The following is a 16,333-nucleotide window of genomic DNA, read 5'->3' on the forward strand; positions in this document are numbered from 1 at the left end:
TGTGGTGACTGTAGCTACTTATCACATGTTGTCTTTGAAAAATCCCCGTGGCTCTGTCGATGATGTGTGTCCGTGGATTCAGGTGATCCCTACTTAACTGAGACAAAAAGTCACCATGGTGATGAGGAAACTAAAGGGAAACTTGTCTAAGGTATAAGAACATGATAGAAGTAGCCAGGGAGATACTGGCGCTGACCCAGGCCCTGGCTCATGGAACCTTACGTCATTGCTACTGACTGTACTACAACTGTCATCTTAGACCCCTAGTGTGGGGAAACCTGGTAGGTGTGGTTTCCTTCTCCTTGTGTAGGATTCTCATTTGCTTCTCTGTTCTTGGGATAAAACACCTTTCCCAAAAGCAACCTTGGAGATGATCTACTTCATCTTACAGTCCATCACTGAGGGAAGCCAAGGCAGGAACTCGAGGCAGGAAGTAGAAGCATGGCATCTTAGAGACGTGCTTCTGAGTGGCTCGCTTCCCCTGACTTGCTCACCGTACTTTCTTATACAGCCCAGACCGGCTTTTTCAGGGACGAGGTGTGTACAGTGGACTGTAGGGGTTCCCCTACATCAATCAAGAAAATGCCCCACAGACATGCTGATGTATCAGCTCAGTGCAGGCAATTCCTCAGATCATTCATTTGCTGAGTCTTCAGTGAGACCATCCTCACGGTGGTCATGTGGTCTGCCACCTGTGTTCCCGATGCCAGCTTCCCTCGGTGTGTCTCTCTCCACAGAAGCCCAGCCTCCTCTGTGCGTCGTCTGTGTTTATCCTTCCCAGTCCTGCAATACCCTCTCCTCCACTCTTCCACCTCTCCCTCTTCTGTGGGACCTTTCTTGAGGCTTCCTGATTTTGAGGGCTACCCCGTTGTTTTCAGATACACTTTATTGTGGACCATTTGCCCATTTCTGCTTACTGTACAGTGGGAATTTTTTTGCTTTTGTTATTTATTTGCTTGTTTATTTTGAGATGGGGAGTCTCACTGTGTAGCCCTGACTGGCCCGGAACTTGTTATGCAGACCAGTCTGGCTTCAAACTCATAGAGCTCTGCCTGTCTCTGCCTTCTAGTGCTGGGACTGAAGGCATCCATCATGTTCCGTTCTAAGATGGGAATTCTTAAGGACTGAGAACCAGTCTTAAGTTCCTTGAAATCACTTAAATGCGCACCTACAGAAAAGCCCATCACTGTGGAACTGCAATAGCATCTTCGGTTTCCTCTTTGAGGCTTAAGGAGATTTTCAGATGTTGCTCCTGGTGTTAGGGTCTCCTGCTTCCCTTGATGGACCCTTGTTCTCCCATCAGGAGAAGATGATCAGGGAAGCCTTGACATTCCTGTCTCCTGTCTATGCCGATCACTTGAGTAGGACAAAAACCTTTTATGCTAATATCTTCACAGACTCTCTTAAAAGGCATTTGTTCCTGAACTTAACCAAAATGTTGGGACAAAGGAAGAGATCCGTATTGTAGACACACAGCACAAATGGCTTAGGTTGTCATCCTACACAGAATCTTTTAGCAGCTTTTCCCTGAGGAACTTTAATTGGCTTTATTTTTTGTTTTTTCTTTTCTTTGTGGGGGGCTGGAGGGATGAGGATACAGGATCCCACTGTGTATCTTTGACTGACCTGCAACTCACAGTAATTCACCTGCCTCAGCCTCAAGAGTGCTGGGAGTTAAGGCCCCCAAGCCCTAGCCGTCCCCTGGCTTTTTTATTTACTTATTTACTGACTCCTGCCTCAGTTCTTTGCATATCTCCCCTTCTGTTCCTCTTCCTAACACATTCTAGATAGTTTATTATACAGCCCCCAGATGTACATATATAAGCAATTATCTCCAAATCTGTCTGCCTTTCACCAAGGTGAGCCTGGGCTGTGCTGACCTGAGAGCAAACCTGGAATCCCAAGACTCCCCAAGAACTGTGATTTTGCGCTCCGTGGGGAGGCTGTGTGGGTCCTGCTGCCTTTGCAGTGCTGGCTCTGGATTGTGAGCGGCTTGCCTTTTGTAGCTGTGCCAAGTGGAACAGCTCTGTCAGGGTGGCGGAAGAAGAGGAAGCCGGTGGGGGGCTCACACCTCTTACTGGGAAACTCTTTTTTTTTTTTTGGTTTTTCGAGACAGGGTTTCTCTGTGGCTTTGGAGCCTGTCCTGGAACTAGCTCTGTAGACCAGGCTGGTCTCGAACTCACAGAGATCTGCCTGCCTCTGCCTCCCGAGTGCTGGGATTAAAGGCGTGCGCCACCATCGCCCGGCCTGGGAAACTCTTCGGGAGATAAGGTGATAAGCTCCCTTGCCGGAGGATATTACCCAGTTTCGGCCTCCATGGAGGGGCTCAGGTTGTGTTGTTGATAACCACCAGCATCCAGTCTCTCTCCTTCTCCTTGTCCCTCGCTAATGTCGCGCTGTTTGGAAATGTGTCGTGGATAGACTGTCAATACATGCGTCATTATTTCTGTCTTTCACTCCTACATGTCTGTGATACCTGCCACCCCAGCAGCTGGCGTTCTGTAACAGTGTCCAGTGTTCACTGCGCCACACTGCGCCTGTCAGCTTCCACAACCGCGTGAGGGCCGGAAATAGTGTTTCCAGTTTGCCTTGCGAAAATGCCTATCAGATATGAATACCTGTCAGACATGCCTGGTAGGGCCCATGATGCTCTGTGCTTTTAAAATGATGATGGGTAACACCGTTAAAAGAATTGTTTTGTTCAGGTTGAGGTCTACCTTTCTTAGAAACAAATTCTTCCCTGACATTTTAGTTAGTAAATATTCTCAGTTGCATGAACCACGAGAACAGAACGCTTCAGCCTGCTAGGATCCTCACAGACCCTCACCCACTTTGTTAGCCCACAGTATACATTATTGAGTCTAGGTCTCAGCTGCCCCCGGCTCAGACACACGCTCCTTCCTATTGAAATTTAGTATTAAAATACCATCATTCAATCGCACAATCCATGGCCATCTTCTTGCCACCAGTGTATTGTTAACTCCCTGGTGGAGAGTCAGGCCAGAGCTAATCATCTCCAGCAGCTAAGGCACACGCAGGGAATGAATTAATATTGACTGAATTCAAGAGAAGAGTTCTTGTCAATCTAGAAAGACAATGTAGGAGAGGCTCTCTTAGATTGTTCCTGCAGAAGGTTCTAGAGATGACATTGAGCAGGTTATCTGCATAGCCTTGTCCTTCCTGGACATAGTGTCCTGGGAAAATCTACTGAAGCAATATTGGAACTCTTAGGAACTGAAAGGTTAGCAGTAAGCAGTTGCTGCAGAGGGGCAGAAAAGATCACCAAAACCCACAACCCTAAATCCCAAACCTTGTGGGTCCAGGTAAGCCCAACAGGGCCAAATGCCCAATGATTAGATGTTATTACTATCTAATGTTAACAGTTCATGGTGGTACTGTCCTTAACAGTCACGACAAAGCCAACCCCGACTGGGGTTCAGTGATTCAGTTGGAGGGAGGTTGTTTAACGGGGAGATGAAGTTCTGTAGGTGATGAGGAGGATGGTTCCAGCAGCAACGTTCTTTATGTAAAACGGGCAAGAACTGATGTTTGTGGTTTGGTTTTGTCCCTATGTCCCAGCCATAGGCCTCTGTCTAGACAAGGAGAGTGGTGCGTTCATCCTCTGTCCTAACCAGAAATGTTCACTCAGAGGCAAAGGCACAATTCTTGTGGGATTCTGCTTTTAAATCGCAAATTTTTTCCTCACAAAAATGAGCAATTAGGTTCCCAGAGCCACACAGTTTCAGTAGGGGGCAGTTTGGCAGGGACTCTTCCCCTAATAAGCTGGTCCTTTTTGTATATTTCTGTGATATCATCTTTCTGTCATTTTGTGGTTTTGACATGACCTCTCTCTCACTCCTAGCCCTGGCTGGCCTGGTGCTCACAGTGGGCTAGGTCCTGTTATACCAATCAGTGGTCAGGACAATCCCTCATTGTTCTGCCCACAGACCAACCTGATCTAGGCAATCCCTCAGTTTAGGTTTCTCCTTGTCAGGTGACTCTAGACTGCATCAAGTTGGAAGTTAAGGCTAACCATGACAGTAGTGCAGGCTGGTGTTAAAGTCGCAGTGATCCTCCTGCCTCAGTTTCCCAAGTTCTGGGATTATAGACAAGCGCCACCACTTCTGGCTATGAAACTCTCCTTCAGTTGTTCCTGGGTTCTTAATAAAAATGAATCATTAAATTGTTTACATTGAATTTCCAGTTCTCTGAGTTGCACATTCTGTTTGGTTGGCAAGATATTTTTGTGGATTCCTCCATTAATGGGATTTATAGTAGAAACTTGGTAAATAATTCATTTTGGTTTTGCTCTTGCTTTTTAAAAAAATGGGAACCCAGCAGAGCAGACACGGTGCACAGGCTATTTATTCCATTTTGGAATTTTAGCAGTTTGAACGTAATTCACAGAGAAGGAGTTAAAAAGAAATCTTGTAATTGTTGATCACAGTTAGCTCAAATAGCCCCCCCTAAAAGATAATTAGCTTTTGGAGTGATTCCAAATGGCTTCTTTGTTGCTTGTATTTGCAAAACATTTTTCTGCTGCTATGTCCGTATCTTGGAAAACGCTTAAAGAGTTTGCTAGCTACACAATCAGAATCCATACAAATTGGAAATCAGTGGCTTCTTCTCATCTGTGATTTACTCTGTTCCCATTAAGACTATAACTTTAAAAAAAATATGAATCTTAGTTTTCTTTTTTAGTTGGCACAACATTGCAGTTCTAGAAAACAAGCAAGGGAAGGGAACTTGCGGGGCAAAACAAACATATGGACTTCAAACTAGAAACCCTACATAGAGTTAGCAAATAGCCTAGGGGCCAAATGTAGCTAGAATAAGATATCTATCACCTCCCCTCTGTTTAAGGTTTTCATCGTGAAAGATATCCAACACACAAAAGGAGAGACGGTGGCATGTGAACACCCACACCTTGTCAGTGTGGGCACTCCCAACCCTCAACCATCTGGCCCATTCTCCTCTCTTCCCTTCTGTGCCTGGTCAGTTATACTGAAGCAAATCCGAAATTGTGACTTTGATAAGCTCAACTGGTTTATTTCACATGGTGTCCTTCCATCTTGTAACACTATCATTTTAAAACTTAACGATGAGGTTCTGTATCCAGCTCTATCACCCATTAATATCATAGTTTTTATTTAGTCTGGTACCACAGCCCATAGAATGGTGCTCCCCAAATTCAAGATGAGTCTTGCTGCCTCATTTAAAACCCTGTGGAGGTGTCCTTCAGACATACTGACCAGCACGACTCCTCTGGGATTAGAAATCATATCAAGTCATAGAGGATGACTCAGATATTCTAGTCTGACCTCTGTGCCCTCCCAAGAAGCACTCCTGTGGGAGAGCTCTTCTTTGAGCCCTGAGATGACATTCATCTCACTTTTCCCATCTTTCAGAGGGTATTGTTTGCATTATTGTATTGTATAGTCCTTGGAGACAAGGTGTGACCTGTTTCTATTTAATTTCATATGGGTGTCATAAACAAACCAGGTTGCCCATCACTTACAGTGGTAAAAGCAGCTCTTATTTAGTAACTGTTGACAATAAGGGCAAGATCTGAGTCCATTCTGATTTGTGTGAAGGTGTCATCTTTATCTGCTCGCTGGAAGTTACTAAGTTAGAGCCTGCCCTCCCTCTCTCCTCCACACACACCCACTACACTGGAGACAGATGCCTTGGCCTTCCTTGTTGCTTGAAGTTTAAAGCATGGCTCTTAGGTCCTGGAGAATGATAATTTTGGGTGTGTTTGTTTCTTGGTTTGTTTAATAAGGCATTTGTGTACGTGTGTGTGTGCATGCGTATGTGTGTGCACGTGTGTGTGTGCACATGTGCATGTGTGTGTGCGTGCCTGTGGATATGGGAATAAATGTGTTTGGAGGCCACAGGTTACCTTCTACATAAGAAACATTGTCCACCTCCATTGAGATGGGGTCTCTCACTGGCCTAGAACTCGCTAAGTAGGTTTTGCTAGCTACCCACAGAACTCTGGGGATTTTCCTGTTTCCACCTGGCCAGCATTGGTGTTACAGGAGCTTGTCACCGTGCCTGGCTTTTTAAAGTAAATTCTGGGGATCCAGTTTGGGTCTTCATGCTTGTGTGCCAAGGACTCTGCCTGCTAAGCTGGTTTTTTTTTCCTCCAATTTTAAGGTACACTCAGTCACAATCCTAAACCCCTTTATAAACAGTCAACATGGATGCTTAGAGAGGCTGTCAGGTGTTGACTAGAACAAAGAACAAATTCTCTGCTCAGCCCTCCAGTTACTCAGGCAAGCATTTTAATGGAGATTAGGGTGTTCAGATCCTCTCAGCATGGGGCTTTTTGTAGCTAGAAGCCCTGTGGCAGTTGCTAACCTCCTAGTGCAAAGGTTTGGACAGACCCTTTCTGTCCTGAGAGCCCCGAAGTTTTCTAGAACCTTGGATGCTGCCTAATGACTGTGCAGGCTCAGTGGATTTGGGTGAACTCACCTTCCTCTAACCCCAAAGAAGACACCTTAGAGCCTTGTCCTAGGCAGGAAGTGGGCATAAGAACCCACCCATTGTCTTCCTGCCCCCATGTCCCCTACCTTACCAACTGTGAATAAGAGATTTAATCACCCTACCACAAATACTTTACTTTCTAAAACAGTGTGATCTGGATCAATCTGCTATCAAGATGTATTGTAAGATTCTGGACAATAACTAGATGAGACATTCTAAGAGGCAGGGTTTCCCACAAAGCAAGAGTGTGTTGCCACTTGCCTTCATCAGGGTTTCCTTCATGGCATTTACCCTATGTTTTATGCATTTACTTGTGTGATAAATTTAATTAACTTCCAGAGGAACTATGCCTTATTTGCTTTCTGTTGAAGTCAGCACCCAATGCGGTGGCTAGAAACTGTGAGATAAGTTCCCAGGTGATTAATTTAACAGTTTGGTGTCTTTCCCTGTCTTCCTCTACCACAAACAATGACAGAACAGACATGCTATTTCCTAGGACTGTGGTGAGCAGGTGTTTGCAAGATGTGGGACATTGTATTTCACAACTGTTCTCTTCATAGGTTCCTTACCTATTCCTACCTCCTGGCCTTCAATGTGTGGCTTCTGCTGGCACCCATCACCCTGTGCTACGACTGGCAAGTGGGCAGTATTCCTCTGGTGGAGACCGTATGGGATGTGAGGAACCTTGCTACCATCCTGCTGGCAGTGGTGATGGCCTTACTGAGCCTGCACTGCATGGCGGCCTTCAAGGTAATCTCTGAGAGCAAATGGACTCTCATGTTGAGAACAGACCATCTCAGTCACTGCCTCTCCTTTCTGTAGTGGGGGTCTGGGTCAAAAATCACATGTTACTTGCTCACAGAACTTTGTAAATTAAGTTTTCCCAATAGGTAATACATATTAAAAAGTCTTTAGCAGGGTTAATAGACCATGCCTGCCTTAATTTTATCATATGTTTATTTAAAGGATTTGTTTTTATTTATGTGTATATGTATGTGTCTCTATGTGGGCATGCCATGTGTCTATATGTGTGTGTCTCTACGTGGGTATGCCACGTGTGTATAGATGCCTGTGGTGGCCAGAAAAAGGTGTCAGACCCCCTGGAGCTGGAGTTACAGGCAGTTGTGAGCTAGCTGACAGGGTGCTGGGAACCAACAGAATAACATTTTTTCTTAGCCACTGAGCCATATTTCCAGCTCTGTATAATTTCTTTGATTATGTCTAGATACTTTGTAAAAATAAAATTTTCCTCCTGGTATGGTTGGCTAATATTTGAAGGAATTTATTTGATATAATGTCATAATAAATGAAATCTTAATAAATAATATACTTACAAATGTTTAAGGTATGATTGAGACTCCATATCCACTTCATTATATTAAATCTGATGGTTTCTTCTCCAGTCAGAAAAAAATACAAAACTAAACGAAATTATTGAGCTCAATCATTTAAAGGGTAGAAAAGGTAGAAGAAACTAGAAAATATTGATTGATGGGAAATTGCCACTACCTTGACAAAATACTTCTCACCTGGGTTATTCTCATCCTCCCAGACTTGGTGATAAAAATTCACAAGTCTCCTGGCTGGAAGTAGCTGATTGAATTGTGGAGAAAAGCAATAACAGCTAGAATTTTTGTTTGTTCAGTGTTTTGAGACTGAGACTCCTGTAGCTCAGGCTGACCTTGAACTCCATTTGTGTCTGCAGATGACCTTGAGCTCTTGATCCCCTGCCTCCCCATTCCTAAATCCTGGGATTACAGGCAAGTGTTACGTGCCTGGCCGGCAGTTAGGATTTAAGGAGGAGGTTGTGTAAGTGAGGAAGCTGCAGATTGCTGCCCCAAAGCCTCTCCCAGTCTTATGATGACAGCTAGGCCATTATATGTGGATGTGAAACTCTGTGGAGCATGAGACTTGTTTGGGGCAAGTCTGAAAGAATTCTTTCCACGCACGCAGGTTCAGCAGCGGAGGGCAGACATTCACTAGTGGGAGTTATCTATATATAATTTTTGTTCAAATCATTGGCTGCCACAAAACCAGCCAGGCACAGCAGAGATACCCAGAGATCCAACAGAAACCAAAACCAAAACAAAGAAACAATAGCAACAATTTTAAAATTCTGACCAAAACTCTCAGTATTCTCAAAAAATACAGGACTGGGAGATGACTCAGGTGTCACGGTGCCTTCAGTGAAAGTGTGAAGTCAAGAGCTTGGTTCCAGGGTGGATGTGGCACGCGCCTGTTGTATTGGCACCAGGGAAGTGGAGACAGGAGGATCCCTGGGTTTGCTGGCCAGACATTCCAGCCAGTCAGCCAGTGACATATGCTTCCTCTCTCTTCGGCATATTGCGGATTCACGGAACGGCTTCATTGTTAACTTCCTGCAGACCGTCCCTTCCCATGCACTGGCTGCCCTGTCTTATGTTCCCAGCAGAGGTTCTGTAGAGCTAAATCTGTCTCCTGCTTCAGTGTTGGGTCTCCCTCGTTCTCCTCTTTCTCCTCCTCCTCCTCACTGCTGCTCTCCCTCCTCGTCTTTTCTCCTCTCCCCATCTTACCTTTCCTCCTCCTCTTCCTTCTCCTCTGTACTTGTATTCTCCAGGGAGACATTCAAGCTTCTGTGACAGAATGTGGAGAACAGTCTAGAATTTTTCATCGTTGGCTCAAGTTCTTTCTAACAACAAAATTTAAAGTAAAATCATTTTCTTAATAATAAAATTTAAAGTTATTAGTTTGCTCTCACAGAGAGTTGGTTTCGGTGAAGGTATGTCTGTACTGCAGAGAGGAAGACTAGGCCATCCATGAAGGAATTTACCCCAGGAGACTTGTGGGATAAACATGCCCTGGGGCTTCTCTTTATGACTTGTACAAACTTTACAACCTTAGGAAAGCACCCCGTGTTTAGGGAGCTTCTTCCCACTGGGTCTCCTCTTAATAACTTCCTTCCTATGACCACTCCCCTAAAATAGTCCTGTGAGTGATGGAAAATGCTGCCCAGTGGTTTTCAGGAGTAATGAGTTTGATTTTAAGGACTGTAGCCTTGCAGAGTCGCTATAGAAGAAAAATTGGGTAAAAAAAGGGCAAGGAAAGGTGGTCACCTGACTTGGCTGATGGCTCACAGTGACAAAGATGGGTCATGAAGTAGAGGTCCCACCTTCTGCTCCTCCTCTGAGGATGGGCCTCTGAAGGTTTTATTTTTCTTTTCTGTCAAAGGTCAGAGGTTTGTGCCTGTCTGTGTTTCTACCCCAGTCTCGGGATGGTTTCCTGGAGATGAGGACAAGTCACTGACTGCAGCTCTGAGACCTGGGAAGCAAGCCTCGCCCTCGGGTGCATAGGGAGGGGATGCTGTAGCTGGAGCATTGCAGCAGTAGGGGCTTGAGGGGGCCTCCAGTGGGAAGGAAGCCACTGCACCCCCTCCCCTGAAGAGGAAGCTGCCTTCATTCCTGGGACTGCCTTTAGTATCAGTTCCCAGCCTTGCTTTGCTTTTCGCTAGTCCACATTACAATCCTCATCTCTCTACTCCTCCAAGAGTAGGCACCAGAGGTGCGGAGAGTCCCCCCTCACGTCTCTAAGTGGGGTCCCATATTCTCAAGGAGGCAGGACTGGAGGAAGAGCAACCGTTGGAAAGGGTTATCTGTGCCTTGACATCCCCAGCCTCATTAAGAATAGGAATCAGAGCAGTCAAGTGGACACACACACCCCCACAGACAGACAGACAGACCAAAGAAGGCACACCTTGCTGTTGCATTTTCCTGTTTTAAAGAACAAGACATCTGAAGCTTTGCCACCCATGTGATCTGCCACAGCTCTATCCTTGAAACAGAAATTAGCCAACCCTGCAGCACAAAATTATTCTATTGTAGAGCCATACAGTCGAACTAGACATGACTCCAGATTGCTAGGAATTATTTTGCGTTCTGCTCATTCAGATAATAGGCTATCATATTATTGTGACATGTGGATCACTGGGTTATAGAATGCCCCTTACGAAACCTGATGAGATAAACATTGTGTTTCAATACAGTGGATATTAAAATAGCAGTGAGCCTGGAGGATGAAGACGGCATTTAATAGTGAGCGGCCTGCGCCCACGCTGCCTTTCCCTTCCCTTCTGCTGGCGTGTCTCCGTTCCGTTCCCATTCCCCGTGCAACCGCACTTCCCCACTCACTTTTCCTCAGCTCACAGACGTTCTTCTCACGGGATGACAGGGACTCCATCTTTCCTAGCTTGCCTCAGGCCTTCTGGGTGGTGCGTTTGGGCACCTTGGCAGTTGAGGCTCCAGACTGTGTTGCCATGGTCCTGTGTACGAGGTCAGTTCCAAAGCAGGCTCAGCCAGGGCAGCCTTCCAGCCCGTCTCACTAGCTCCTCCTTCTGCCACCTTGTTAACCGTGGCCACACTGATCCCAGGCCTCAGTCTTCTACCCCGGTAATCTTTTCTGTTTGCCCTTGACCAGTACTACAGAACTGGACTTTCACCTGTAACCCTTCCCCTCAGACAGGGTGAGGAGAGACCAGTGCGCGGTGGACCATCCTCAGAGACCCTCCGCTGCTCTCCCTCCCGCATTTCACGTCATTGCGCCCTGCATGGTAAAGATGTGGTGTGGCTCCTCTTCTGTGATTCTGATTTCATATGGTAATCACGCTTTAAACTCGTGGCCACATACCTCACGTGAAGCCCGGTCCTCTCTGCTGGAGGTGTAAGAGGAGCCACCCCAAGTCCTTGGAGGAGGAGGGGCCTCGGTGGATGGGGAGCTCTGCTGCTCCACCTGTGTCTGTCCCCTCCCCTCCTGCACCCTGCTGTGAGGTCAGACCAGGGCACCCTGTGCCTTCTCACACAGCCCTCACAGGGGACACCGAATATACCCAACTGTTTGCAGAGTCTGCTCATTGTCATGGTCACTATCATCCTGAAAATGTCAGCACAACTCCAGGAATACAAAAGGGATCCTGTGTATAAACAGCAGAGTCAACACAAAGGAAGCCACTGGCTGCTTCTTATGTCTCTGTCACTCAAGACCAAGGCTTGTCCAAACAGTCAGAATGTATATGAAGTTATTTTTATTTATGCGTGTCAACCCTCTACCTCACCCTTATCCAGTCTCCCTTCATCCCCAGTGACAGGGAACATCTGCCTGCTCACCTGGGCAGATCAGGGGGCAGAGATGGGGCAGGGAGATTAGCCAAGGGCCTCCACCCAGACACCCCACTTCCTCTAGCTGGACTCTGCCTTCTAAAGCGTCAGCCTCCCAGAATAGCTGGGTTCAAACGCCTGAACCTGTGGGTGACAGTCCCAATTCAAATCATAAAACAGACACCACCACAGAAATAGGCAGAGCTTGTGTGTTTAGGTGTCACAGAAGGGCAGGAGCGAAATCACTAGTTTAACTGTCTAAGAGGGGCACGGTAAAGAAACTGCCGACATGACCTTTCACGGCATGGTTAAGGGAAAGGTTTCTATTGTGCATAAGAGAGGCATCTGGAAGAGTCCAGAGCAAAGAGAAAAGGAAGCAGACTGGGCATGGCCAGGGCTGTATTTGAGAGAAAGGGGAGAATAGCAGAAGAGAGTATAGTGTGGAGAGAGGAGGAGGAAGAGGAGGGAGGGAGGGATAGAGAGAGAGAGAGAGAGAGAGAGAGAGAGAGAGAGACAGAGAGAGAGAGAGAGAGAGAGAGAGAGAGAGAGAGAGAGAGAGAGGAGAACAGTGAGAATAGTGTGTATAGTCAGGGTTTAAGGAGAGCAGGATCTAAGGTGAGAAGGGCCAGGATGAGATCACAGGCTTTGTGAGTAGAAGCTGAGGAAGCCAGAGGCCAGCATGGACTTTGATCTGTGGCCTCAGGTATATATCAATGGAACCATATGTCCCTTCTGCCAGAAGCAAGAGAAATGACTCCTTCTAGCAGATAGGAACTGGTTTCACAAGTTCCTGAGGAATGTTGGCTTTATCTAACCATCAGAAATGCTCAGATAGCCCAGTTCGAGCTCATTTCTAGACACACGAACAGCCCCCAAAAACCTGACCTTAACAAGCTAACCCTGGCAGTTATAGCTGAACGCTAATGAAGAGTTGGAAGAGCAGCTAGCATCAGAGAGTAGCTAACACTGGGGTCACACCCTTCACGGTCTTTAAACTTGAGAGATGTAATGAATGCCTTTAAAGGTACCTGAAATTTTACCAAAAACTGATTCCTTTAAAAAAAAAAAAAAAGGCAGTTCTTTTAAGGGTGCTGAGACCAAGTCCAAGGTCCCCAGTCTTCATTTTCCTTTTGCAGCTGCTTCTCAGGCCTCCTGCTGTTGCTGCTGCTGACTTCTCTGTGGTACAGTGGAGCAGGAAGCACACTAGAAATACATCTTTTTTTTCAGTGGCCATCTGAAAATCAGAGCTCCGTAGCCAAGCCTTTCCCATTGCTTTCTGTTTGTGGATGATGGCTTATGCTCTTGTAAAGTTCCTCTGGCTCCTTCCTCTGGAGTCGAAACCTACAAATCGTGTTTCCAGGTGTGCCGTGTGATGTGGTCTGCCTGTTCCTGGCACTCTATGTCTGCTCTGCTTTTGATCTGGGCCCACAGGAGTTATTCCACATCATTAAATAATTTTCTTTATTCTTTGCCTTCACAGGGCAATCACACTGGCATGTCACGCCGTTTAATAAGCCAACGACCTACCTACCGCTCTGATGTTCATGCCTCAGCTGGAAGGCTTGCTGAGTGTCTTAGCAGGAGAATTAGTGTTGTGTATTACCAACAGGAGTTTTATCCATCACAGGCAGCTTCATTTGTTTTTCTCGATTTGTATGCTGTGTGATTCTCAGTGAACTCTAGTATCCACAGTGGATGCCCTGATTTAGTATTTTGAAAGGTAATCTTCACTTGTGTGTGCATGTGTATATGTGCATGTGCAGGTGTGTGCACAGAGAGGACAGGTTGATAGTGAGCACTTGTGTGTGCATGTGCAGGTGTGTGCACAGAGAGGACAGGTTGATAGTGAGCACTTGTGTGTGCATGTGCAGGTGTGTGCACAGAGAGGACAGGTTGATAGTGAGCACTTGTGTGTGCATGTGCAGGTGTGTGCACAGAGAGGACAGGTTGATAGTGAGCACTTGTGTGTGCATGTGCAGGTGTGTGCACACAGAGGACAGGTTGATAGTAAGCACTTGTGTGTGCATGTGCAGGTGTGTGCACAGAGAGGACAGGTTGATAGTGAGCACTTGTGTGTGCATGTGCAGGTGTGTGCACAGAGAGGACAGGTTGATAGTGAGCACTTGTATGTGTGTGTGCATGTGCAGGTGTGTGCACACAGAGGACAGGTTGATAGTGAGCACTTGTGTGTGCATGTGCAGGTGTGTACACAGAGAGGACAGGTTGATAGTGAACACTTGGATGTGCATGTGCAGGTGTGTGCACACAGTGGACAGGTTGATAGTGAACACTTGTGTGTGCATGTGCAGGTGTGTGCACACAGTGGACAGGTTGATAGTGAACACTTGGATGTGCATGTGCAGGTGTGTGCACACACAGAGAATAGGTTGATAGTGAGCACTTGTGTGTGCATGTGCAGGTGTGTGCACACAGAGGACAGGTTGATAGTGAGCACTTGTATGTGTGTGTGCATGTGCAGGTGTGTACACATAGAAGACAGGTTGATAGTGAACACGTGTGCATGTGCAGGTGTGTGCACACAGTGGACAGGTTGATAGTGAACACTTGTGTGTGCATGTGCAGGTGTGTACACACAGTGGACAGGTTGATAGTGAACACTTGGATGTGCATGTGCAGGTGTGTGCACACAGTGGACAGGTTGATAGTGAGCACTTGTGTGTGCATGTGCAGGTGTGTGCACACAGTGGACAGGTTGATAGTGAGCACTTGTGTGTGCATGTGCAGGTGTGTGCACAGAGAGGACAGGTTGATAGTGAGCACTTGTGTGTGCATGTGCAGGTGTGTGCACAGAGAGGACAGGTTGATAGTGAGCACTTGTATGTGTGTGTGCATGTGCAGGTGTGTGCACACAGTGGACAGGTTGATAGTGAGCACTTGTGTGTGCATGTGCAGGTGTGTGCACAGAGAGGACAGGTTGATAGTGAGCACTTGTATGTGTGTGTGCATGTGCAGGTGTGTGCACAGAGAGGACAGGTTGATAGTGAGCACTTGTATGTGTGTGTGCAGGTATGTGCACACAGAGGACAGGTTGATAGTGAGCACTTGTATGTGTGTGTGCATGTGCAGGTGTGTACACACAGAGGACAGGTTGATAGTGAGCACTTGTGTGTGCGTGTGCAGGTATGTGCACACAGAGGACAGGTTGATAGTGAGCACTTGTATGTGTGTGTGCAGGTGTGTGCACAGAGAGGACAGGTTGATAGTGAGCACTTGTATGTGTGTGTGCAGGTGTGTGCACACAGTGGACAGGTTGATAGTGAGCACTTGTGTGTGCATGTGCAGGTGTGTGCACCCGCAGAGGACAGACAGGTTGATACTGAGTATCTTCCTCTATCACTCCCTACCTTATTTCTTTGAAGCAAATCTCTCACTGAGCCTGGCGCTTGCTGGTTATCTGACTAGCCAGCAAGCCCCAAGCCCCTCTGTCTCTTCCCTCAACAAACACTCACTACTGTGCCCAGCTTTAGATATGGGTGCTGGGGATCAAACTCAGGTTCCCGTGCATACACAGAAAGCACTCTGATGCCTGTACAGTCTACGCAGCCCTATAATCTTCTTTTTAACACTTGTTATTTCTCTCTTACTTTAATGAATGGCCGTTCTAGGGAACTAACCTGTTACCACAAAGCTGTAAGATACTTCCTATAATTTTAAACTTATAACCTTAAAGATATTTTTATAACGCCTCAAACCATCCAGCCCTTTCTGTTTCTATCAGAGCATAGTGTTGTCTATAAAGGAGCATATTCTTTTTCATCTTGTTCTCGGCCACGAAATATGAAATCATGAGTTTCAGAGTTAAAAGTAGCAGAAACAAGCAGTTGAGAATAAAAAGCCTGTTGTGTTGTTTATTGAATTGGAAAATACGAGGCAAGATGGATCACCAGGTTCTTTAGAAGGTGGGATCCTAGTACCCAGGGGGAAATGAGTTCAGCACAGGAACAGCTACCCCTCATTAAAGGGGAAATACCGACTTTATGTGTGCATTGCTTAAAGAGCAGCAGGCGTTGGAAGGCAAGTTTGCAATGGGAATCTTAGTGTTTCCGTCTCTGTTCCTACCATAGTACGTCCTGTGGGACTTCTTTCTTACTTATAGTGTGTCAAGGATAAATGGAATCGTGTTTAGAGCATCTTACCACGCTAAGCAAATAGTAGAACGTGCTGTCTGTATGTGCGTCTCTTCTCAAGTCCACCATGCCCGATTAACTGCTGAACAAAGTCGTTGGTCTTCCCCCTTCCACCCCCGCAACAGCCTTTTCCATCCCAGTGCTCTCTACTGTTGGCCCAAGCCAAAATTCTCGAGGTTTCCTCTCTGGGCCTCTTTCTCTTCCTCCTCTTCCCCTGACTCCAACATCTGCTTAGTTCATACTGTGAGCACTTTCCCACCCTCTCCATGCCATTAAAGCCCTAGGCTATTGCCCTGGCCTGGCTGTCCTCTCACTTCTGCCTTGCGGTCCAGCCCGTTCGCAATACAGAATTTTGTTTTTCGTTCTGTAGAGACTGTTAGCGATCACCCCCTTTGCTCCTCACCCCAGTGTGTGTGGTGTGTGTGGTGTGGTATGTGTGGTGTGGTGTGTGTGTGTGTGTGTGTGTGGTGTGTGTGTGTGTGCGACAGTGTTGCTGTGATTGTGGCGTCAGGATGTGTCCAGGCTACTACATCTGTTAGGCTAGTCCAGGAAGGCAGTGTCAACAGCTCC

General features: G+C 46.5%; 1 protein-coding gene across 1 annotated transcript in view; it reads left to right on the forward strand.

The window, feature by feature from the left end:
- Tmtc1 (transmembrane O-mannosyltransferase targeting cadherins 1) overlaps positions 1–16,333 on the forward strand; it is a 217,226-nt gene that overhangs the window by 104,700 nt on the left and 96,193 nt on the right. Inside the window, exon 8 of the mRNA XM_075982230.1 lies at positions 7,050–7,239. Within this exon, the coding sequence (XP_075838345.1) occupies positions 7,050–7,239 (190 nt within the window). The remainder of the gene's footprint in view (positions 1–7,049; positions 7,240–16,333) is intronic.

Source organism: Microtus pennsylvanicus, chromosome 8 (assembly GCF_037038515.1).
Source record: "Microtus pennsylvanicus isolate mMicPen1 chromosome 8, mMicPen1.hap1, whole genome shotgun sequence".
Classification (NCBI taxonomy): Eukaryota; Metazoa; Chordata; class Mammalia; order Rodentia; family Cricetidae; genus Microtus; species Microtus pennsylvanicus.